General features: G+C 36.0%; 1 protein-coding gene across 2 annotated transcripts in view; it reads left to right on the top strand.

Moving 5' to 3' along the window:
* WDHD1 (WD repeat and HMG-box DNA binding protein 1) overlaps positions 1 to 25,454 on the top strand; it is a 53,631-nt gene that overhangs the window by 6,898 nt on the left and 21,279 nt on the right. Inside the window, exons 3-12 of one of the 2 annotated variants that reach the window (XM_019968954.2) lie at positions 1,349 to 1,460; positions 6,153 to 6,304; positions 7,578 to 7,689; positions 7,854 to 7,904; positions 8,932 to 9,027; positions 12,408 to 12,500; positions 13,293 to 13,399; positions 13,657 to 13,798; positions 19,028 to 19,127; positions 24,240 to 24,424. In XM_019968954.2, coding sequence (XP_019824513.2) covers positions 1,349 to 1,460; positions 6,153 to 6,304; positions 7,578 to 7,689; positions 7,854 to 7,904; positions 8,932 to 9,027; positions 12,408 to 12,500; positions 13,293 to 13,399; positions 13,657 to 13,798; positions 19,028 to 19,127; positions 24,240 to 24,424 — 1,150 coding nt within the window. Of the gene's footprint in view, positions 1 to 1,348; positions 1,461 to 6,152; positions 6,305 to 7,577; positions 7,690 to 7,853; positions 7,905 to 8,931; positions 9,028 to 12,407; positions 12,501 to 13,292; positions 13,400 to 13,656; positions 13,799 to 18,916; positions 19,128 to 24,239; positions 24,425 to 25,454 lie in introns of both variants that reach the window. The other variant, XM_019968953.2, reaches the window with a different exon arrangement.

The raw sequence follows: 25,454 nt of genomic DNA, 5'->3' as shown, positions 1-25,454 counted from the left end.
CACAAACAAGATCATGGCAGAAACTGAAAGGGAAAAGAAGTCTGTCAAATTCACCAATTTTGATACAACTAGTACTAATGTGTTTTAAAGTGAAAAATTAGGACATATTTTAATGCAACTAATACTAATATATTTTAAAGCAAAAAAATAGGATAAATGCCAAATCAGCTGGGTGCATAAATCAAGAATGTCCAGGGCAAACTGGGACTTATAGTCCTCTTATTTATTTCTTATAGAACCAAATCCAGACTCCTTACTCTGGTGTTAAAGTCAATCTGCTTTTTTCCCCCTCAGTTTCCTGGCATGCCTGCTCCATGTAAACTCCCCTGTGCTTTACTAATTTCTTATTTTGATTAATGTAGTATTGTCTGTTTGAAACTGTCCTTTTTACCAATCTCAGCATATCCAGTCCTACCTGTCCTTTTCTTATGAACCCTTCTGACTTTCCAAGTGGAAATTAATTTTTTTCTTCTGAACATCCATAGTTTTGTTTTTATTTTTGGCTGTGCTGGGTCTTCATTGCTGTGTGGGCTTTTCTCCGGTTGTTACAAGTAGGAGCTACTCTAGTTGTGGTGCACAGGCTTCTCATTGTGGAGCCCTCTTGTTGAGGAGCATGGGCTTCAGTATGCTCAGTATGAACTCAGTAGAGTGGCACTCCTGGGCTCTGGAGCACAGGCTCAGTAGTTGTAGTGCATGGGCTTAGTTGCTCTGCTGCATGTGGGTTCCTCCTAGATCAGGGATCAAACCTGTGTCTCCTGCATTGGTAGGTGGCTTCTTTACCACTGAGCCACCAGGGAAGCCTCCATCCATAGTTTTTTATATGACTACTCTTTGCCATTTACCATTTTATTTTTGTATTTTATTTACTGTTGTGTCTAGAGAGGACATAACAAATGAATAACAGCACTCAGAAAATAAGATTTGAGAGATGACAGATAGCCACTTGAATAATCAGCTTTGGATAATTGAGCTTTTGCATTCATCCATTTATTCATTCAACATTTATCAAAGCTTCTGTCATAGACTGCTTTGTGCTGTAGGCACAATGGTAAGCAAAGTAGACCTGGTCCCTGTCCCTGTTGTTACAGAGATTACATGTTTCACTTTTCTTACATTATTGCAGATATCTAAATAATTTTATGCCAAGGAGAAACTGTAGAGAACATAAACTTACATTTATTTTATAGAATGAGAAGTTAACCGTCCTTGTTATCGAGGTTAATGTATATAAAATAAGGAAACATTGGCTGTTACCTTGATTTAATTAAAAAAGAGATAAAGTAACATTCCAAAAAAATTAATAAACCTAAAACTGGGTGACTTTTTAATGAGTGTGTTTCCTTCACAGCTGTATTGTAACTTGTGGAAGTGATGGTGATGTGAGGATTTGGGAAGATTTGGATGATGATGACCCTAAGTCCATTAATGTTGGAGAAAAAGCATATTCATGTGCTTTAAAGGTATTAAAAACAATTACAGCAATTGATATGAAATGACACTGCCATGTGATGTTTGGATGAAAAATATTTTTATAGAAGTTCTGAATGCAGATACATTTTTTATTATGAAATAATATTTTAAAATGTGTAATAATGCCATAATTTGCCTAACATTTTTACAGGTAAAATCTGAGTGGTTTATAAAAGGTGATTAATGGATAGTGACAGTGAGCCAGTTAAAATATAAGCAAGAAATTATACCTTATCTTTAGAGTTTTAAATGTTCCTGTTTTCCTTTGAAAATTAACAATATATTTTCAAAATTTTAGCTCACTAACTTGAGAAATTGTACTGGAAAAAAGGACTGTTTCATTAACTTCAAGATACAGACTTATTTCGTATTTCTAATGTTTTATTTAAAGTAAATATGGGAATGAGATATAGGTTCCTTGGAGAATGGAGCTATGTTTTCAGAAGGACTTTGCAAACTAAGTATCTGAGTTTTTATTTTTAATGAATTTTGAGTTAAGTGTATTGTATTTGGATAGAAAAAAGAATCTTTCTGTAGAATTCATATATTTTTCAAACCTAGACTCATTAAGGTAGATGAGATGGTCTTATTTACATATTCTTTTTTAAGTAGTCATATAGGATAGAAAATATCTTCCCAGGAGAAAAATATAAATGACTGTTGTACATTAAATATGAGCTAAATCATAGCAAGGTTATGCCCAAAATCCTTCAAGCTAGGCTTTGACAGTATATGAACCGAGAACTTCCAGATGTGTATAAACTGGGTTTTGAAGAGGCAGAGGAGCCAGAGATCAAATTGCCAACACTTGTTGGATCATGGAGAAAACAAGGGAGTTCAGAAAGGCATCTACTTCTGCTTCATTGACTACACTAATGACTTTGACTGTGTGGATAACAGCAATCTGGAAAATTCCTAAAGAGTTGGGAATACCAGACCACCTTACCTGTCTACTCAGAAACTTGTATGCAAGTCAAGAAGCAACAGTTAGAGCCAGACATGGAACAACTGGTTCGAAATTAGGAAAGGAGTACAAGGCTATATATTGTCACCCTGCTTAAACTTCCATGAAGAGTATATCATGCGAAATGCTGGGTTGGATGAATCCCAAGCTGGGATCAAGATTGCCGGAAGAAATATCAACAGCCTCAGATAAGCAGGATGCAGATCATACAACTTTAATGGCAGAAAGTGAAAAGAAACTAAAGAGCTCTTGATGAGTGTGATAGAGGAGATTGAAAAAACTGGCTTGAAACTCAACACTAAAGAAACTTAAGATCGTGGCATCTGGTCCCATCACTTCATGACAAATGGAAGTGGAAAAAGTGGAAGCAGTGACAAATTTTCTTTTCTTGGGCTCCAAAATCACTGCAATGGTGACTGCAGCCATGAAATTAAAAGATGCTTTTGCTTGTGGAAGGAAAACTATGATAAACCTAAAGAGCATATTCAAAAACAGGCATATAATCAAAGGTCCATAGAGTCAAAGCTATGATTTTTCCAATAGCCATGTACTAATGTGAGAGTTGGACCATAAAGAAGACTGAACACTGAAGAACTGATGCTTTAAAATTATGATCTGCAGAAGACTTGAGGGTCCCTTGGACTATAAAGAGATCAAATCAGTCAATCCTAAAGGAAATCAATCCTGAATAGTCAATGGAAGAACTGATGCTGAAGCTAAAACTCCTATACTTTGGCCACCTGATGCAAAGAGTGGACTCATTGGAAAAGACCCTGATGCTGGGCAAGATTGACAGCAAAAGGAGAGGGGGATGGCAGAGGATGAGATGGTTAGATAGCCTCACGAAGTTGGTGGACATGAATTTGAGCAGTGCAAACTCTGGGAGATAGTGGAGGACAGAGAAGCCTCGTGTGCTGCAATCCATGGGGTCGCAAAGAGTCAGACAGAGCTTAGGGACTGAGCATCAACATCATTCGGCCCACTAGACGTCCCATGTTAAGTGCTAAAATGTTTGGCTTTAGGAATGGAATTTATAGTATAGGGTTGGCCGTGTAGGGTTGGCCTCAGAGTTCATTCTGGTTTTCCATAATGAGACAAAATCAGTCCTGATGTGGTGAAGCCACAGAGTGCAGGCCATGTTCTACCTAGCTCATGGCTCTTGTGGGGAGAGGAATTCCTCATGGAAATAACAGAAATCACTCAAGGCTTGTGGCAAAGAGAGTTTATTGAAAAGGAGCAGAGAGAGTTTCTGACGTAGACATCAGAAGGAGGTAGAGAAAATACCCTTGTCATCAGTTTGAGCAGAGCGTTACATACTTTTAATTAGTCACCAAGAATAAATCAAAAAACGTTTTCAAGGTTGTAAAAGCTCTATTGGACCTTTTTCCCCCCATAACATACTCTTGAGATAACACCAGCACAGGATTAGCTAGGGGGGATGTATTCCTACAACATGTCCTTGGGCTAGATATATTTTCACTGTGTAAGTCTTGAGGGAAAAACAGGTTCTCAGACAAGATATGTGGTTACCATTATAATCATTAACATGGAGTTAAAAAAAGAAGAAAAAAACATACACATGAGCAAGATGTATTGTTTGTGGAGTCTATGTGACTAGATGCTTTAAGGCAAAAGAATGTATAGAATGTTGGTCTTCTCCTCCTCCTTGAGGGTCCTTGGACTCCCTATAAACCCGCCTAAGCTTTAGCTGTCTCAATAACGTAAATAAAAGCCTGAATGAACTTTTTGGTAACCCAATACTTCAATGAAAAGATGTTTCCAAATAGCCATGCAAAGTTGACAGTTTTGCAATGTATTTCATTTAAAGCATAATTGGTTATAAGGAAAATATAATTAGGTGCTTTAATTGAGAACAAAGCAGAAAAAGAGTACCACCCTCAAAATAGTAAAAGTGGGATATATCAATGTATCTGTGAGTAGTTAACTATTGTTAGTAATTGCTTAGTATTTTTTTTTTTTTTACAGTGTCTTTTTTACATTTTACAGTGTCCTTTTTTTCTCTGGGAAAATCAAAGCTCAGAGGAAGGTCAGATGGCTAGTAAGGAACACAATGGGCCCAAGTCATCCTTTACTGGGGTTCCTTCCTTCCTATGTACCAAGAAAAAGAATAGTCTTGACCTGATCCAGAACACAGCTCTGATCCTTTGAATGGTTTCTTTTTTTTCTTTCATTTTTACTAGTTGACATTATATACTGGTAGTGAGTTGATTTCCTAATAGATTTGTTTGAAAATGACTTCAGAGCAAGGCCTTTATTCCGGCCTTGCAAGGGAGTTAGTGTAGTTATGTATTTTAACATTTTCACATGAATAGAGGGCTAGTTAAAGTTGTGTTAAAGAACTACCAAGATTCTTTACTGGAGATAACTGAGGATGCTTAGTATTCTACAAAGAAATCTGTCTGCAAAGTAAAGAATAGGCAGGTTGCAGAATTTCTGCCCATGCACATAAATAAATAGTTGGTGTTTTAACAGTTTGGCCAAAGAACACTTTGCACCATCAGTGTTGTGTTGAGTTGGTTATAGTTTTTTGTTAATTCTCTTCTTGTTTTCACATTTAAATTATTGTTAGCTTATCTTCAACATTATCAATTTAGTTTATTGTGGGTTTTTAATTATATACAGTAGTTGCAAACAGGCATAAACAGTATTTTTCACCAGTGTTCCAGTAATTGAACTCAGAGGTGTTTATCACAGTTCAAATTTGAATTGGCTGTACCGTTGTTTGAACAGATGGATACATCTCCCCAAATACTGCTGTATGGTAACTTGCCATTGTATTACCAGGTTCTTTTCCCATTAGAATGGGAGCAGATGCTGCAGATAAGCTGAGAGGTCCTAAGTATGCAAATATGGCTAAGACCTATTGCTGTAGGATAAAGTAAGTTCATTAACAAACTTGAGTCTTTTGGCAGTTATTATTTAATATAAATTAAAAAATTGACCATATGATATTTTAAATTGTGTGTGGGGTTGGTAGACTATGAGTCACCCATCAGGACTTAATTCTTCCTGGATAAGTAATAAAAATTAAGGTGGTAGGGCAGATCCTTAACCTTTTATGATTCTTAGCTAAAAGCTCTGCAGAACAACAGTGTCTGCTGATCATATTCAGATCCTAAAATTTTCTATGTATACAGGTGTTTTTATAATACTAAATAAACACTACACTTCCATTACAGGGGACCTGGGTTCAGTGCCTAGTTAGGGAACTAAGATCCTGCCTGCTACGTGGCGTGCTTTAAAAAAAGGGAGCAGTGAATTCTGCATTTAGACTTCACCCTGTTCCAAAAAGACATCTGATGTTTGTTTTCCGGAAGCAGGGCAGCACTGATAGTGTGTCCATTGTGCTGTTCCCTCATTGAGACTGGCTATGTTTTCTTTCAGAGTCTCTTTTTTTGTGACATTTGGGAATCCATGAAACACTGTTTAATTATTTTTCTTGGCAGAAGTACAAGAAAAATCAGAGGCTAAAAGTTGGGCTGATGAAGGGGGAATTAAATTTTCTAAAGACAGCAAATAAGTTTTTCTCACCAATAGCTATTTCAGAAAAGTTGTACATTGAGTGACTATTTTTCTCTTAACATGGATTACATTTGTAAATTTTTTGTTGTTGTTGTTGTTTTTTACAGGATATTTAACTACCGAGGGACTCCCAATTAATTCATTTTTACCAGTGTTTCTTTTATTTTTCTTTTAGAATGGAAAATTGGTCACTGCAGTATCTAACAATACTATTCAAGTGCACACATTTCCTGAAGGAATTCCGGATGGAATATTGACTCGCTTCACCACAAATGCAAACCATGTGGTCTTTAATGGGGATGGTACAAAAATTGCTGCTGGATCTAGGTAAGGCTCTTTGGTATCAGAAAATGAAATAATACTAGAACAAAATGGCCTCATTCATTGGACTCAGGGTAACATTTTCAGGACTCTGGTCCTTCTTTGTTGTTGTTACTTAATTATTATATTTTAGTCTTTTTTTCTGGTAAAGGTTTTTGATAAACTTGTGCTTCTTTGTGAATTGAGGTATATTGCTTTGTTGACAGCCTACTAAGTAAATATTGGAAAAGACTGAAGAAAGATGATAGTTGGATATAAAATTTAAAAAATTATTTTAGGTAGAACCTACACTGTACAGTTAGGATTTTTGTTTCTCTTGATGCTTATTTGTCATAGGAAGAAAGTGTAATTGGTGAATTGCTGAGTTGGAGTAAAAGGCCTAGTGCCTTTTTTTTTTTTAAAGATTTACTTAATTTTTTGGCTATCGTGGGTCTTTGTTGCAGAACACCGGTTTTCTCTGGTTGTGGCAAGCAGGGGCGGCTGTTTGTTGGGATGTGTGTACTTCTCATCGTGGCGGCTTCTTTTGTTGCAGAGCGTGGGCTCTAGGGCGAGTGGGCTTTAGTAGTTCGGTGTGGGTAGTTGTGGCTCGAGGGCTTAATTGCTGCACAGCATTTGAGATCTTTCCAGACCAGGGGTCAGACCAGTGTCCTTTGCATTGCAAGGCAGATTCTTAACCACTGGACCACGAGAGCAGTGCTGGCATAGTGCCTTTAAAAGTGATTATTACCGTAATTAGATTAGCAAATAATAGAAGCTTAAGATTTAACTAAGGAAGCCACTTCCTAAAAGTATTTGTATTTAACATATAGGAAACCTTGAGTTATGTTTTATAGCATCTTTATAGAGCAGAAGGAGAAGGCAGTGGCAACCCACTCCAGTACTCTTGCCTGGAAAATCCCGTGGACGGAGGAGCCTGATAGGCTGCAGTCCATGGGGTCTCGAAGAGTCGGACACGACTGAGCGACTTCACTTTCATGCACTGGAGAAGGAAATGGCAACCCACTCCAGTGTTCTTGCCTGGAGAATTCCAGGGACGGGAGAGCCTGGTGGACTGCCGTCTATGGGGTCGCACAGAGTCGGACACGACTGAAGCAACTTAGCAGCAGCAGCATAGAGCAAAACTAAAAGATAAGTTATTAGATATGCATGCCAGATTTCACATGTTGCTACAAAGAAATGATGGCATTTACTCTTGTGTTTTTTGAAATATTTGGGTCATAGCTTTTGAGAGCCTTTTGCATTGACATTTATTGATATACATTACTCTTTTTGTTCTTAGTGACTTTCTAGTCAAAATTGTGGATGTGATGGATTGCAGCCAACAGAAAACATTTCGAGGACATGATGCCCCTGTTTTAAGTCTTTCCTTTGACCCTAAGAACATCTTTCTGGTAATCATTTTTTCTCCTCTTTTTGCATTTTTTGGTGAATATGTTTAAAGCTGTAAGAAAATTAGCATAAAATTTCATGCAATTGATATAAGCCTGTTTGAACCAGTTTCCATATAGTATTATGGCTCTAACTTATAGAGAAATCTATTGTTTTATTCCTGCAGGCATCATCTAGTTGTGATGGATCTGTCAAAGTGTGGCAAATTTCAGATCAGGTAAACTCATCAATTTGAATTTAAAACTGTTTGCCTATTTGTTCATGTATTGGGTGTTACATAATGTATTATTGGGCCAAATTAGTAATTCTTTTCCTTCATAGTTCATTTCTCTTCAGTAGCATAAAATACTGGTTTTGTGATTGAATTCCACAGTAATCTATTCAAAAATAAATATGTTGAAGACTAATTGATTTTGTACCCAATCACAAAGGAAATTATAGATTTATATTTCATTTTTAGGTTTGGTAAGTCAGTAAGGGAAATTTGATCATTATATATTTACAAACTAATTACCATATTTTGGTCCCTAGATGTTGGGGATTCAAAAATAAGACATGGGCCACACTTGATTTGGAGAGTCGCACAATTTATTCTAACCCAGCCTGATAGTAGTTTTAAAAGACGTATGAAGAAAATGCTTTCTGGATCGGCAGAAGGAACAATTAATTCTTCCTGAGGCAATCAGAGGAGGCTTGGCATTTGTGGGGATGATGTGGCTGATGAGAAAAACATCCCCTACAGATATACTTCAGCTCATAGCCACAGTCCCTTCCCTCATGTTTGAACTATTTAAAAGAATTGATTTTGACAGCTTGACATTTTACAGTAGATCTCTCAAGTTTCTTTTCATAATTACTTTAAGATTTTAATGTATTGGGTGTTTTTGTTTGTGTTTATTCAGTGAGTATATTGTTTGCTTCTTCTACATAGGAAATACTCTTATTGAGTTAATTATTTAAGACTCGTGCACTTTGTAATTCTGAAAAACTTAAAGGAACTTAGGTAAATCGAATACTGTATTATAATTAGGTTAAAGTGAATTAAGTTGCTTTTTTCTGAGTGATATATCAGTTTGAAGAAACCACTTATTAAATGTATTTAGTGCTGCTTATCTTTTGGGGAGAGTTTTCATAAAGGGAAACATTTTTATTTTGCATTTTATTTTGCATTTTTATTTATTTAAAATGATTATTTTTCAGTCAGAAGACTTAGATTTTCCTGTTTTTTTTTTTTTTTTAATCAGACATGTCCTATTAGTTGGCCATTGCTACAAAAATGCAATGATGTGGTAAATGCAAAATCAATCTGCAGACTTGCTTGGCAGCCAAAAAGTGGGAAGGTGAGTGACTCTTATTTTTCAACCTTTGTTTTATTTATATGTTTTGGTCCTTGTTGTCTTTGAGTGTAAGAATAGTTTTTTTAATTGTAACTATTTCATTTATTCTATCAATTTTAGAGCTAAAAGCCAATTAATCATTATTAAAAAGTTTTAAGAAACATTTCAACTTTTGTCTTTTTTTCTATTTTTTTTCCCTTTATTTTTCTAAATGAAACTATGGAAACAGTCTTGTTATGTCAACTTTTACTACTAGTGTTTAACATTTTGGGGATACTTGCTGATACAGTTAGACAATGGAAGGATATGAGACATTTGAAAGAAGAGAAGGAGAATGTATACAAGAAAATGCTTGTATCTCAAGAAAATCAACTGAGGGAAAAATATTACAGATATGAAAATTCAGTCAGGTAGTTGGAAGCAAAATTATGAAACCAGTAACAGTCCTGTATACAAACAGCAGCCATTTAGAAAATATGGTGGGAAAAGATAAAATAACTTGGAGTAAACTCCAAAAAATGTGTAAAAGCCAAATAAAGAGAAACATGCTACCCAGAAGAGTAAAAGAAAACTTTAGAAAAAAATTTATCCCATTCTTTTTTCTAAGTTACTTATTTATTGAGGAATAGGTGATTTACAATGTTATGTTAGTATCAGATGTACAATAGTGATTCAGAATTTTTGTAGATTGTATTCCATTTAAAGTTACATAGAATATTGGCCGCATCCCCTGTGCAATATATCCTTTGAGCTTATTTATTTTATACAATATAGTTTGTACTTCTTAATCTCTAGCCCCTCTTTTGCACTTCGCCTCTCTTCTCAGTGGTAACCACTAATTTGTTCTATTTATCTGTGAGTCTGTTTCTGTTTTATTTATTCATTTTATTTACTTATTTTATTTTTTAAATTCCAGATGTAAGTAATAACATACAGTATTTGCCTTTCTCTGACTTATTTCACTAAGCATAATACCTCCAGGTTTATCCATGTTGTTGCAAATGAAAATATTTAGAAAAGTACATTAAAAAATATATCCCATTATTTGAAATGAATTTTTGATATTATTATATCAGTTATTCGGAGAAGGCAATGGCACCCCACTCCAGTACTCTTGCCTGGAAAATCCCATGGACGGAGGAGCCTGGTAGACTGCAGTCCATGGGGTCGCTAAGAGTTGGACACGACTGAGTGACTTCACTTTCACTTTTCACTTTCATGCATTGGAGAAGGAAATGGCAACCCACTCCAGTGTTCTTGCCTGGAGAATCCCAGGGACAGGGGAGCCTGGTGGGCTGCCGTCTATGGAGTCGCACAGAGTCGGACACGACTGAAGTGACTTAGCAGCAGCAGCATATCAGTTATTACTTAAGTTATTTATAGTCTTGAAAACATTCAATATAAAATATCAGTAAGATGTTTAGGGGGACCAAAGAACTTATTCTAAAGCCATATGGAAAACTAAAAGTTTTGAAAAAGAAAAGTGGTGAAATCTAGTTAAATCAAATATATAATGTGCTATGGAAATCAAAAGTTTGCTGCTTACTTATGAGTAGATATCTATTAAACAGAGAGGTAGATCAAGCATATGTGGGAAGTTAGTATATTATAAAGGTGAAGAAAAGGAGATTTAATAAAGGTACTGGCAAAAGGCATAAATACCAGGAGGTGAGAATTACTGAGAACCACCTTGAGGCCTTCCTATCACATGGTGAATCTCATTATATAAATATTTGCTGTATTGTTTTTCAAATTCTCTGTGTATGTGAAAATTTTGAGAAAAAATTTATAAGTTTGGTAATATAAAAAAAAATATTTCAGTGGCAAAGGACAAATGTAAACTGAGAGCTTGAAATAATATGATAGAATTCATTTCTTTGATAGTCAAAGAGTTCTTATAAATCAGTAAGATCCCAATAAAAAGATGAACAAGGACATTAGCAGACAGTGTATAGAAAAAGATACACAAATGGCTTTTACATATGAAAATACATGCAGCCTTTCATACTAAGGACTTCCCTAGTAGGTCAGATGGTAAAGAATGTGTCTGCAACGCAGGAGACCTAGGTTTGATCCCTGGGTTAGAAGGTCTCCTGGAGAAGGGAATGGCGACCCACTCCAATTCTTGCCTAGAAAATTCTCAAGACAGAGGAGCCTGGTGGGCTACAGTCCATGGGGTTGCAAAGACTTGGACAGGATTGAGCAACTAACACTTGCTTTCATACTGAAAGAAATACAAATTGATCATCTGTTTTTCATTTGTCTGATTCTCAAACTTCAAAAGGTTGATATAAACTGTGTGGAAGAGTATATGGCAGTTTTTATTGGAATGCATGACCAATAGAACTAGTTCTAGGATATATTCTATAGGTACATTTGCACATATGCACTATGTATCATGTACGGCAAAAATGTCTTATCATTATGTGTAGTAGCAAAAGATTGTAAACATCCTAAATGTTCTTTAATAGAGAACTAGTCAAATTGTGGTGTTTATTCCTGGGAGTGGGATACGCTGCAACTGTTAGAATGAGGTATATCTGTGTCTTCACAGGGAATAATCAATCTTTAGAAATACTAAAAACATCAGGCTATAGAGCTGTAGATACAGATAGTAGATAGAATGCTGTTTATTGTTTCTATTTGCATATATGTACATAGTGCATTCTTGTATAGACTGTGCTTAAGTTCTTTGCTTTTGGGAAGTAGAAATAGGATTTAGGGATTAGAGAGACTTACTTTTCAATGTATACCCTTTAGTGTCATGTAAACTTTGATGAGTACATTCAGCATTAAAGTGATAGTTGAAAAATCTGGTATGTATTTTTCTTTGCTTATGAAACAACAAAATTTTAAAAACAATACTTTTTTTGGTAAGTGTGAAAAGAATATGTCATTTTCTACTAATCTATTTCTTTGGAAGAATACGTAGGAAGATAAGTTTCCTTTTTCTAAGATACACAAAGTATTGTGGCTCTTTTCTTTCCTTCCAACAAATGAGATGAATTAAAAAAATTTGTTTGTTTGGCCACACATTGTGGCCTGTGAAACTAGGACCAAGGGTTAAACTTGAGCCCCTGCGGTGGGAGCACAGCGTCTCAACCACTGGACCACCAGGAAAGTCCAGGATGAAGTTCTAGATCCAAAGTGCTTATATACCTTAAGAAATGGTATTAAAAATACGAGTATTATAAGTGCTTTGTTTTTCAGTACCAGCAGTTGAGTGATCATCACCCATTCTTTGCTCATTAGGATTTTAAGTAACCTTCTGAGTTTGGTTATTTGCCAATTAAAATATAGCTTTGCTCTTATTTGGATGAATTTTCTGCTTTTTTTCCTCTTTAAACCTAACTTTTATTTAAATCATTTATCTTTCCTAATAGTTACTGGCAGTTCCTGTGGAAAAATCTGTTAAGCTATATAAAAGAGAAACTTGGAGTAACCAGTTTGATCTTTCAGATGATGTCATCTCTCAGGTAGGTTTTGTAAGTGATAACTTTCAAGAGGCTAACGGGAATATTTACTGCATACTTTGCTTTAATACAATTACAGTTAAATATTGTTGGACATGGAGAAGAACTCCATCTTCTGCCCCTCAGCCTTTCTACATTTAGCCAATAATTGGACAGTAGATAAGTCTTTGTTAGGTCCTATTTGACCATTCTCCTTTGTGAAACTTGATAAGAAAATCTTTTAATTTGTAAGAAGTCAAATGCCTAGCATAGTATTAGAATAGGTAACTCTCACATTATTAGTAGTAAGCATTTATTGTTAAGTGAACTTCACTGAGACTTGTTTATTAGACCCTGGAATTTTAGAACAGGAAAGGTTGTTGGTCTGTGTGTGTGTCTCTCTCTCACCCCCTTTTCTCTCATTCTACCCATTTTGCAGTTAGGAAACAGAGGCCCAGTAGGTCAGCAATTATGCTTCTGTGACTCACTTCACTTCCTAGTTCTTCATCTTGATGACTGCTAAGAGGATAACTTGTGTTCTCTTTCCAGGATAAAAGCATTTCTTAGACTCTATTTTTAAAAGTGTGCTAGTGTAATTTTCTGATGATAAACAAACTAGTAGCCGCTATTCCTTTGTTAAATATTACTGGAAAAGAACATTAAAAAATAAGTAAACTTTGTCTTGCCATTTGTGTATCAGATTTAAATAAAAATTGGATATAATAAGGATTATAAAATTTTGAATTTGGTAATAAAATGAGTTTTTTTGTTTCAAATTATATAAAATAGTTATTTATTATTGTTTTTCTTTACTAGACACTGAATATAGTAACCTGGTCTCCTTGTGGACAGTATTTAGCTGCAGGGAGTATTAATGGTTTAATTATAATTTGGAATGTGGAAACCAAAAATTGCATTGAAAGGTATGATTCAGTAAATCTTTTGTCTCTTTTTTGCTTATTTCTATTAGATTTTTGTTTTATTATTAAACATTTCAAATTTGTGTTTATTAGATTGTTAAAATGCACACTAATAGATACGTTTATCAAAACTTTGCTAAATAAAATTTATCTACAGAAATGGATAGCTTATAATTTTATTTTATTTTTTTTATTTTTTATTTTTTGATAGCTTATAATTTTCTTGACAAGGTTTTAAGAGCTTACATTTTAATTTTTAGGGTGAAACATGAGAAAGGTTATGCAATTTGTGGCCTGTCATGGCATCCTACTTGTGGTCAAATAGCTTATACTGATGCAGAAGGAAATCTGGGACTCCTGGAGAATGTTTGTGACCCCAGTGGGAAGATGTCAAACAGTAAGGTAATAAGTAATAGGGTCGAACAGTTTCTTCAGTCTTTCTGTGGTCGTATGAGTTTGGGAAACACTGCAAACCAGGTTACTTTCTTTGAAAATTATAATTTATGTTTTTAGATGTTCAGTAATGCTCTATCACAGAACTGTTTAAACTTGTTTTATCCTCATGTTTCACAAACACATTTTCCTAAGGAACTCTTTTCCCCTCCATATAATGTCCATTAATATTCCATGGCTCTCCAAGAAATGCCTTTGTGAAATACTGCTTTAGTATTCTTGTGTTCTAGGAATTTTTAGTTAAATGTTTTATAGATGAAAATTAGAGTTAATAGCTGTAATTTAGTTTAACCTAAAGTTTTTCTGTCCTGAATTAGAGTTATCTCAGAGCTTGTTTTATGTATGCTCAAATACCTGATACCTGAAAGCCCCATTAAAACTACTGAATTTTATTTTTTTATGTTTATTTATTTATTTTGGGCTATGCTGGGTCATTTGTGCTTTCTCTAGTTGCAGCGAGTGGGGGCTACTCTCCAGCTGTGGTACATAGACTTCTCGTTGTGGTGGCTTCTGCTGCGGAGCACAGGCTCTAGATGCACAGGCTCAGTAGTTAACGGATTTCTGGCCTAGTTGCCCCATGGCATGTGGGATTTTCCCAGAACAGGAACTGAACCCAATCCGCAGTGAAACCCAACCCAACCCAATTGAACCCAATCAAACCCAGTCCAATTCTTAACCGATGGACCACCAGGGAAATCCCAACAATTTTTTTAAGTGCATGATCTCATAAAGAAGATAGTTGAAATGATGATAGTTAAAAAGTAAAAAATCTGGAAGTTGAAAAATAGGACAATTAGAAACTAGATTGAACTTCTCAAAAAGCTGAGTCCTAAGACTGCTGCAATGGGGGTCAGCTGAGGTGCCATTTAGTTTGCTTGGCTTAGTCCCCAAAATTCAGAATTTGGTAGCCCTAGGTACAGTCAGCAAAAATAAGACCAGGAGCTGACTGTGGCTCAAATCATGAACTCCTTATTGCCAAATTCAGACTTAAATTGAAGAAAGTAGGGAAAACCACTAGACCATACAGGTATGACCTAAATCAAATCCCTTATGATTATACAGTGGAAGTGAGAAATAGATTTAAGGGCCTAGATCTGATAGATAGAGTGCCTGATGAACTATGGAATGAGGTTCCTGACATTGTACAGGAGACAGGGATCAAGACCATCCCCATGGGAAAGAAATGCAAAAAAGCAAAATGGCTGTCTGGGGAGGCCTTACAAATAGCTTTGAAAAGAAGAGAAGCGAAAAGCAAAGGAGCAAAGGAAAGATATAAGCATTTGAATGCAGAGTTCCAAAGAATAACAAGAAGAGATAAGAAAGCCTTCCTCAGCGATCAATGCAAAGAAATAGAGGAAAACAACAGAATGGGAAAGACGAGAGACCTCCTCAAGACAATTAGAGATACCAAGGGAACATTTCATGCAAAGATGGGCTCGATTAAGGACAGAAATGGTATGGACCTAACAGAAGCAGAAGATATTAAGAAGAGGTGGCAAGAATACACAGAAGAACTGCACAAAAAAGATCTTCATGACCCAGATAATCACGATGGTGTGATCACTGACCTAGAGCCAGACATCCTGGAATGTGAAGTTAAGTGGACCTTAGAAAGCATCACTATGAACAAAGCTAGTGGAGGTGATGGAATTCCAGTGGAGCTCTTTCAAATCCTGAAAGATGATGCTGTGAAAGTGCTGCGCTCAATATGCCAGCACATTTGGAAAACTCAGCAGTGGTCACAGGACTGGAAAAGGTTAGTTTTCATTCCAATCCCAAAGAAAGGCAATGCCAAAGAATGCTCAAACTACCGCACAATTGCACTCATCTCACATGCTAGGAAAGTAATACTCAAAATTCTCCAAGCCAGGCTTCTGCATTATGTGAACCGTGAACTTCCTGATGTTCAAGCTGGTTTTAGAAAAGGCAGAGGAACCAGAGATCAAATTGCTAACATCTGCTGGATCATGGAAAAAGCAAGAGAGTTCCAGAAAAGCACCTATTGCTGCTTTATTGATACGCCAAAGCCTTTGACTGTGTGGATCACAATAAACTGTGGAAAATTCTGAAAGAGATGGGAATACCAGACCACCAGATCTGCCTCTTGAGAAATCTGTATGCAGGTCGGGAAACAACAGTTAGAACTGGACATGGAACAACAGACTGGTTCCAAATAGGAAAAGAAGTACGTCAAGGCTGTATATTGTCACCCTGCTTATTTAACTTCGATGCAGAATACATCATGAGAAACGCTGGACTGGAAGAAACACAAGCTGGAATCAAGATTGCCGGGAGAAATATCAATAACCTTAGATATGCAGGTGACACCACCCTTATGGCAGAAAGTGAAGAGGAACTAAAAAGCCTCTTGATGAAAGTGAAAGTGGAGAATGAAAAAGTTGGCTTAAAGCTCAACATTCAGAAAACGAAGATCATGGCATCCTGTCCCATCACTTCATGGGAAATAGATGGGGAAACAGTGGAAACAGTGTCAGACTTTATTATTCTGGGCTCCAAAATCACTGCAGATGGTGACTGCAGCCATGAAATTAAAGGACGCTTACTCCTTGGAAGGAAAGTTATGACCAAACTAGATAGCATATTGAAAAGCAGAGACATTACTTTGCCAACAAAGGTCCGTCTAGTCAAGGCTATGGTTTTTCCTATGGTCATATATGGATGTGAGAGTTGGACTGTGAAGAAGGCTGAGCGCCAAAGAATTGATGCTTTTGAACTGTGGTGTTGGAGAAGACTCTTGAGAGTCCCTTGGACTGCAAGGAGATCCAACCAGTCCATTCTGAAGGAGATCAGCCCTGGGATTTCTTTAGAAGGAATGATGCTAAAGCTGAAACTCCAGTACTTTGGCCACCTCATGCAAAGAGTTGACTCATTGGAAAAGACTCTGACGCTGGGAGGGATTGGGGGCAGGAGGAGAAGGGGACGACAGAGGATGAGATGGCTGGATGGCATCACTGACTCAATGGACGTGAGTCTGGGTGAACTCCGGGAGTTGGTGATGGACAGGGAGGCCTGGCGTGCTGCGATTCATGGGGTCGCAAAGAGTCGGACACGACTGAGCGACTGAACTGAGGTACGTAAAAGTGGAGCTGAAAACAGGAGGGTTCATTTAGTAAGCAAATAGATCCCTCCAGTCTCAGCAGCAGTGAGCACAGCTGGGTAATTGTCTTCCTTCAACCAGTGTACATTCTGGCAAAAAGCTGGAGACTCGTTCTCCAAGTAAGGTTACACTGGGTACCACTGAGTGGTGTTGGGTGAAGGGGAAAAACTGTTCTGAAAAATAATACATGAAAGTGTATATACTTGAACATTCAAATTTCCAGCTCACTTTTCATACTTGGCTCCCAGAGCATTGTCAGCCAGTCTTACACTTTTCAAGCAGGAGATTGGAAGATCTTTGGGGGAATCTCTGTAGGGAAAAAGACCGAAACAGAGAGAAGAATTTTATTTTCTGATGTATGGTTGACATACAGTATTATGTAAGTTACAGGTATATAACATAATGATTCCCAATTTTTAAATGATGTACTCCATTTATAGTTATTATAAAATACTGGCTATGTTTCGTGCTGTACAGCATATCCTTGTAGCTTATTTTTTCCTGAATAGCTTTATTGAAGTACAGTTGATACAAAGTAAACTGCACATACTTGAAATGTATAATTAGGTAAATTTTGAAACCATAACTATAATCAAGATAGTGAACAAACTCATCATCTGTTTTTATATTAAACCTGTAACACTGACTATATGTATGTATAACATTGATAAAAACAAAAAGTAAATTGAGAAATAATTTTTAGTTCAACAAGGTCCTATTGTGTAGCACAGGCAACCTATGATAAACCATAATGGAAAAGAATATGAAAAAGAATACACATATGTATAACTGAATCAGCTGAAATTAACACTGTAAATCAACTGTTCTTCAATAAAATTTTAAAGAATTAAAAAAAAATTTAGTTTGTCACCTCTTATAAAACCTTAGCTCTTCTATTTAGACTTGGCTTCTCTCTCCTTTTTGCTTTTGTTCCTCACAGCACATATTTCTGTTACAACACCTCTAGCACTGAGTGGCCCTCTCCACAAGGAAAAGATTAAAATCCTCATTTTTGATAACAAAGCTAAAAGCAAATTTATTACCAACTTGAGTATGTAAACATTTAGGACTATGGATAAAATAGTTAAATATCTTCTTTTAGCATTTAGTTATTTAATTATTCAGTCATATGAACTCAGAAATATTTTTCCTGTTCTCTCATTTTTTAAATATCAACTTTCTAGAACACATTTATATGCATTTCCACCTAACAGATTTGTGATACAGTCCCTTTTAAATCCATTAATGGTGTTCTTACTAGACTTTTATTCCAAGCTGTAAGTTTTTCCTTTGACTTAACATTGTATGGTTTTTATTCATTCTGTATTAATAACTGTGATCTTTACAGCATAACTGTTTACTGCTCACTTTTTAAAGTGATTTCAAAAATTTTTTACAGTGACATTCAGTACTTGCAATATATTCATATTCCTAGGAATCAATGATTAATGTTGAATTTAATTGCCACTTTTGTTTTTCTGTTGGTTCTGTTTACTTCTGTAAGCATCAAAAAATTTCCAAAAATATCCCCAGAACAAGCTTTAACTGAGATCATTTAAACATCTTACCTAGGCAGTATCTTGTTCAGAAAGAAAATAAAGAGAGAATATCTTATAGTGAGAGACTTTGCAAGGACTCAGGTGACTTCTTTTCTGGATAATGATTGTGAAGAATAAAATCTTGCTTTATATTTGGATATACACATGTATTCTTTATGTGTCTGTCTTATACTGCCACCTTATCTATAGACTATAAGGCATTTAAAGTAAGGACTAGGTCTTTCATAATGTAAATAGCAGTCCTAATAAATATATTTGTCAATTATTTTTACCACGGCATTTGCTTACTCAGTAGAGTTTATAGGTACATGTTAAAAGGTTGCCTTTTGAGTAATTGTGTTTATCTAAATAGTTCACTAATACTTTCTTATTTGTATTAATTTGTTCAAGGTGTCTAGCAGAGTAGAAAAGGATTATAATGATCTTTTTGATGGAGATGATACAAGTAATGTCGGTGACTGTCTAAATGACAATGCAGTCAAAACTCACACTTTTTCAAAGGGGATTGTAAATGATGAGGAAGATGATGATGACCTTATGCTGGCTTCAGGTCGTCCTAGACAGCGAAGTCACATCCTCGAAGATGATGAAAACTCAGTTGGTATGAGTTGACTTTGTGAATGTGATAATCCATCCTGTTGATCAATATTTTCCATTTTTTATTAAAACTATTATTCAAAGTCAGTATTGAGCTGGTAAGTAAAGAGTACATCAAAGGCTGTATATTGTCACCCTGTTTATTTAATTTATATGCAGAGTGCATCATGAGAAATGCTGGACTGGATGAAGCACAAACAAATCAAAATTGCCATGAGAAATACCAATAACTTCAGATACGCAGATGACACCACCCTTATGGCAGAAAGCAAAGAAGAACTAAAGAGCCTCTTGATGAAAGTGAAAGAGGAGAGGGAAAAAGCTTGCTTAAAACTCAGCATTCAGAAAACTAAGATCATGGCATCTAGTCCCATCACTTCATGGCAAATAGATGGGGAAACAATGGAAACAGTGAGAGACTTTTTTCGGGGGGTTCCAAAATCACTGCAGATGGTGACTGCAGCCATGAAATTAAAAGACGCTTGCTCCTTGGAAGAAAAGCTGTGACCAACCTACACAGCATATTAAAAAGCAGAGACATTACTTTGCCGACAAAGGTCTGTCTAGTCAAAGCTATGGTTTTTCCAGTGGTCATGTATGGATGTGAGAGTTGGACTATAAAGAAAGCTGAGTGCCGAAGAATTGATGCTTTTGAACTGTGGTGTTCAAGAAGACTCTTGAGAGTCCCTTAGACTGCAGGGAGATCCAACCAGTCCATCCTAAAGGAAATTAGTCCTGAATATTCATTGGAAGGACTGATGCTGAAGCTGAAGCTCCAATACTTCAGCCACCTGATGCGAAGAACTGACTCATTTGAAAGGACCCTGATGCTGGAAAAGATTGAAGGCAGGAGAAGGGGACGACAGAGGATGAGATGGTTGGATGGCATTGCCGACTCAATGGACATGAGTTTGAATAAATTGCAGGAGTTGGTGATGGACGGGGAGGGGGCCTGGTGTGCTGCAGTACATGGGGTCACAAAGAGTTGGATATGACTGAGCAACTGAACTGAACTGATGATTGAGTTGGTAAAGTGTTGCCATGCTATTAAATACATACGTTGAAAAACATTTCATCCTAAAAAAAAAATGATCTAAAGCTTCTGCTTTAGCAATCTAGAAAAAGAGGAAATTGAATCCCAAGCAAGCAGAAGGAAGGAAATAATAACAGGCTACAACATGGATAAACCTTGAAAACATTATGCTAAGTGAAAGAAGCCAGTCACAAAGCTATAAATTACATCATTCCATTCGTGTACAATGTTCAGAACAGAGAAATCTGTGGAGACAAAGTAAATTAGTGGTTGCATAAGGATCAATAGAGAAGTAGAGAGTCATAGCTAAGAGGTACAGGGTTTCATTTTGAGGTGAGGAAAATGCTTTAAAATTGTGCTGATGGTTGCACATTTCTATGAATATACCAAAAACCATGAAATTGTACACTTTAAATGGGTCAATTATATGGCATGTCAGTTATATCTCAATAAAGCTGTTAAATTTTTTTTTGAAGAGTAGAAGTCAATGAAATTGACGACCAAAAGGTATTTGTTGTTGTTCAACCACTAAGTTGTGCCCAACTCTTTGTGACCTCATGGACTGCAGCATGCCAGGCTTCCTTGTCCTTCACTGTCTCCTGGAGTTTGCTCAAATTCATGTCCATTGAGTCGATGATGCCATCCAACCATCTCATCCTCTGTCGCCCTCTTCTCCTCCTGCCCTCCATCTTTCCCAGCATCATCATCTTTTCCAGTGAGTTGGCTGTTCACATCAGGTGGTCAAGGTATTTAGAGCTTCAGCTTCAGCAATAGTCCTTCCAATAAATATTCAGTGTTGACTTCCTTTAGGATTATCTGGTTTGATTTCCTTGCTATCCAAGGGACTGTCATGAGTCTTCTCCAGCACCAAAAATTCGAAAGCATCAATTCTTTGACACTCAGCTTTCTTTATGGTCCAACTCACACATCTGTACGTGACTACTGGAAAAACCATAGCTTTGACTATACACACCTTTGTCAGCAAAGTAATGTCTTTGCTTTTTAATATGCTGTCTAGGTTGGTCATAGCTTTTCTTCCAAGAAGCGAGCCTCTTTTCATTTTGTGGCTGTAGTCACTGTCCGTAGTGATTTTGGGGCCCAAGAAAATAAAATCTATCACTGTTACTCCACTTTTTGCCCTTCTAGTAGCCATGAAGTGATGGAACCAGATGCCATGATCTAAGTTTTTTGAATGTTGAGATTTAAGCCAGTTTTTTCATTCTCCTCAGGAGGCTCTTTAGTTCCACTTCACTTGCTGCCTTAAGGGTGGTATCATCTGTATATCTGATGTTACTGCTATTTCTCCCAGCCATCTTGATTCCAGCTTGTGCTTCTTCCAGTCCAGCGTTTTGCATGATGTACATAAATAAGCAGAGTAACAAAATACAGCCTCGACATACTCCTTTCCCAATTTGGAACCAGTCCATTGTTCGTGTCTGGTTCTAACTGTTGCTTCTTGACCCACATATAGGTTTCTCAGGAGAGAGTTAAGGTGGTCTGGTACTCCCATCTCTTAAGAATTTTCCACAGTTAGTTGTGATCCGCACAGTCAAAGGGTTTAGCATACTCAATGAAGCAGAAGTAGATTTTTTGGAATTCTCTTGCTTTTTGTATGATCCAGCAGATGTTGGCAATTTGATCTCTGGTTCCTCTGACTTTTCCAAATCCAGTTTGTACATCTGCAAGTTCTCAGTTCATGTACTATTCAAGCCTAGCTTGAAGGATTTTGAGCATTACTGTGCTAGCATTAAACCAAAAGCTAATTCTTTGAAAAGGTCAATAAAACTGATACATCTCTATCCTGAGTGATCAAGAAATAAAGATGCAAATGATTGATGTAAGTAGTGAAGGTGTATCATCATTGTGTATCCCATAGACCTTCACTATCCAATATGATGGCCACTAGCCCCTTGTGGCTACTGAGCACTGAAAATGTGGCTAGTTCAAATTGAGATGTGTTGTGATTATTAAATGTGACAAGATTTTGAAGACAGTACAAAAAAGAGAATGTAAAATATCTGGCCATTTTTTACATTGAGTACCTGTTGAAATTATATTTTAAATACAGTATGTTATTAAAATTAATTACACCTGTGTCTTTTACTATTTAAAATATGGCTGTTAGAAAATCTTAAATTACATTTATAACTCACATTATATTTCTCTAAGCACTGCTATTAACAAATGTTTAATAACAACATTATGAACAACTTTGTGCTTATAAATTCAACATCTTAAATGAAATGGACAGGTTCTTTTTTTATTATTTGCCTGTTTTTGTGTATGCTGAGTCTTTGTTGCTGAGAGGGCTTTTCTTTAGTTGTGGTGGGGGCTTCTCCTCGTAGTGGCTTCTCTTGTTGTGGAGCATGGGCTCTAGGGCATGCAGGTTTCAGTAGTTGAGGCATGTGGGCTCAGTAGCTGCAGTTCCTGGGCTCTAGAGCTCAGGCTCAATGGTTGTGGTGCATAGGCTTAGTTGCCCGGCAGCATATGGGATCTTGCCAGATCAGGGATTGAACCTGTTTCTCCTGCCTCGGCAAGCAAATTCTTTACCACTGAGCCACCAGGGAAGCCGGAAATGGACAAATTCTTTGACAGGCACAAACTACCAAGCTAACTCAAGAAATAGGTGACCTGAATAGTTTGGTATCTGTTTAAGATATTGAGATTATAATTAAGAGCCTTTAAATAAATGATTATTACAACTTACATGCTAAAATTAACACATTTGAACATTACCAAGTAAAATGCCAATGTTCATGGTAAATTGTGCTACATTTAAAGCATGTAGGATTTATAGTATAGCACTCCTCAGATGTTTGGTCTCAGGAACTCATTACATTCTTAAACTTTTTGAGGATCCCAAAGAAAATTGTTTGCCGAGTTATGTTTATTGTTGTTTACTGAGAAATTTTTAAAATATTCACTTTAACAACAAACTCATTATATGTAAACATAGTACTTTTTATGAAAATAAAATAGTTAGAAAAGTGGTGTTACTTTACTCTTTTGCAAATCTTAGCATAGAAGACAGCTAGCTGAATTCCCTCACATGCTTCAAGACTCAGTCTACTGCCATACATTAGTTTTGTTTGAAGTATGTGAAGAAAATTTAGCCTCACACAATATATTGTTTGAAAAGGGAGAAGTATTTTTAATAGTCTGTTGAAATAACTACAGATATTCCTCTTTGATGCTTTACCAAAACGCAGCAAGTGATAGTTTCTTAAAGATTTCTTGCAATGCGGAATCTGAAAATTTGCTGTTAAACTTTCCAACTCTCTTACTATGTTAAAATCCATTGGTCTAACTTGAGCTTTGAATGGATCTTTTACCGTGTTTGATTCTGTCACAGATGCATTGGTAATTTGGAAAATGCTGGTTTATTGAGCTTTGCAGACCTTCTTGATACTGGCACGTTATCTAGAATATTTGTTAGTATCATCACCAATCTCGTCAGAAGTTTTTAAATATTACAGAGCGGTCAAGTTCATGGTGGCAGATACAGGTTTTTCATTATTCTGATTTTCACTTGAAAGCTCAAATTTTATCATTAACCACAAATTCTGTCAGTTATTTTTTTAAATGACCACTTCATTTTTAAGAAGACGTTTACCACATTCCTGAGTTTGTATAACTGTAGTTTATCTGGCATTCTTTTAGGTAAAAATGCTGTTACATGAAAAATTAGTTCAGCTTACAGCTCAACAAATGCTTTTATTTTTTTTGAGATAGTCATCCCAATTCTGTATACACATTTCCCATTTTAACCCAGAGAACATTTTTTAAAAGTCTATGCAAAACTCAAAATTTAATAAAATTAATATTTTTACTATTTTTACTACAGTTGGTTAACAATACATTGACTACTAATACAGATTGGTGCCACTGACTTACTTCATGCTAAGGTACCAACAGTTTAACCCTCTGACGTTTGAACTATTACCACAGATACTAACACAGTGAAAGAGGCAAATAGCATGTTAGTATTATTAAATATGATTGGACATGGTTAGTAGATTTCATAATATTTTTCCAAGATAGCTGGTATTTATGATTCTCTAATTATAATCCTTTGTTTTCTAGATGTTACAATGCTAAAAATTGGTTCTAGTCTTTTCAAAGAAGAGGAAGATGATCAGGGAGGCAGCATTCACAATCTACCAGTTGTAACATCCCAGAGGCCATTTTATGATGGTCCTATGCCAACTCCCCGGCAAAAGCCATTCCAATCAGGTTCTACACCCTTGCATCTCACTCACAGATTCATGGTAAGCCGTGGGTCTACATGTAACTTTAAAGTAGTTTTATCTCACTTTAACATTTTATCTTATTATAGTTAATTTTGTTTGGTAAAAAATATTTTTTAAAAACCTTCATTAACCTGGAGCACTTTGGTTGCTTATAGTTTTATGGTTGATTTATTTTATGGTTAACTAACAGTTTTAATCTTATTTCAACCTAATTTTTGATAATTGGGTTAAATAAAATTCTGCTTCACAAAATGACATATAATGAACATAAGTAAATGTGACTGTATATCTTGCAGTGTCTCTTGACTATGCTTCCAACTTTTATTTCTCATGTTAGTTTTATATAGAAGATTGTACGGATTCTAAAAGACTAGTTAGAAGGCGTTTTTTGGGAAGTATAATATAGTATCAGAAGGTGATAAGTACTATTAAAAAATTGTCTGCCCCTTTAACCCATGCTACGGGAATTTTTGCTCCACAGGTGTAGAGATTTTTCTGTTTATTGATAGCACTTAGAACAAGGTATGGCACAGTAGGCACTTAATATATATTTATAGATAAACAACTACATTAACTTTTTGTCTTAACTTTAAGAGCTAAAAAAGTTTAATATGTTTATTTGTGACTGCTTGAGTTTTTCCACTGAGGACTTGAACAGTTGTCCTTTTTGAATGGTATGGTCCTGGCATAAATTTATAGATAAATATTAAAGGTGATGTTTTATTTAAAAATAAAAACTTTTTATTGTCTCATCAGTAGTCATCATCAGGTGGTAGATCTTAATTTTTCTAATATTGTCAGGTACTTTATTTAATAGTTATATTTGTGGTAGAATAAAGGAAACACTAGGGCTTAGGGGGAGCCAGTAGTGTACATGAGTGGAATACAGGTTTTCAAATGGTATCAATTTATGCTGCCTTATAATATATATATTTATGCCATGACTATAAACCAGTTGCTTGGTTTATAGTCAAAAAAGTATGGGCCAAAAAAGTATGCAGTCATTTATATCCATATTTGTAAATAAACTTTAGAAACGTTTCCTTTG

The sequence above is a fragment of the Bos indicus genome, chromosome 10 (genome assembly GCF_029378745.1).
Source record: "Bos indicus isolate NIAB-ARS_2022 breed Sahiwal x Tharparkar chromosome 10, NIAB-ARS_B.indTharparkar_mat_pri_1.0, whole genome shotgun sequence".
NCBI classification, from domain to species: Eukaryota; Metazoa; Chordata; class Mammalia; order Artiodactyla; family Bovidae; genus Bos; species Bos indicus.
This window is presented reverse-complemented; position numbering and strand designations above follow the sequence as displayed.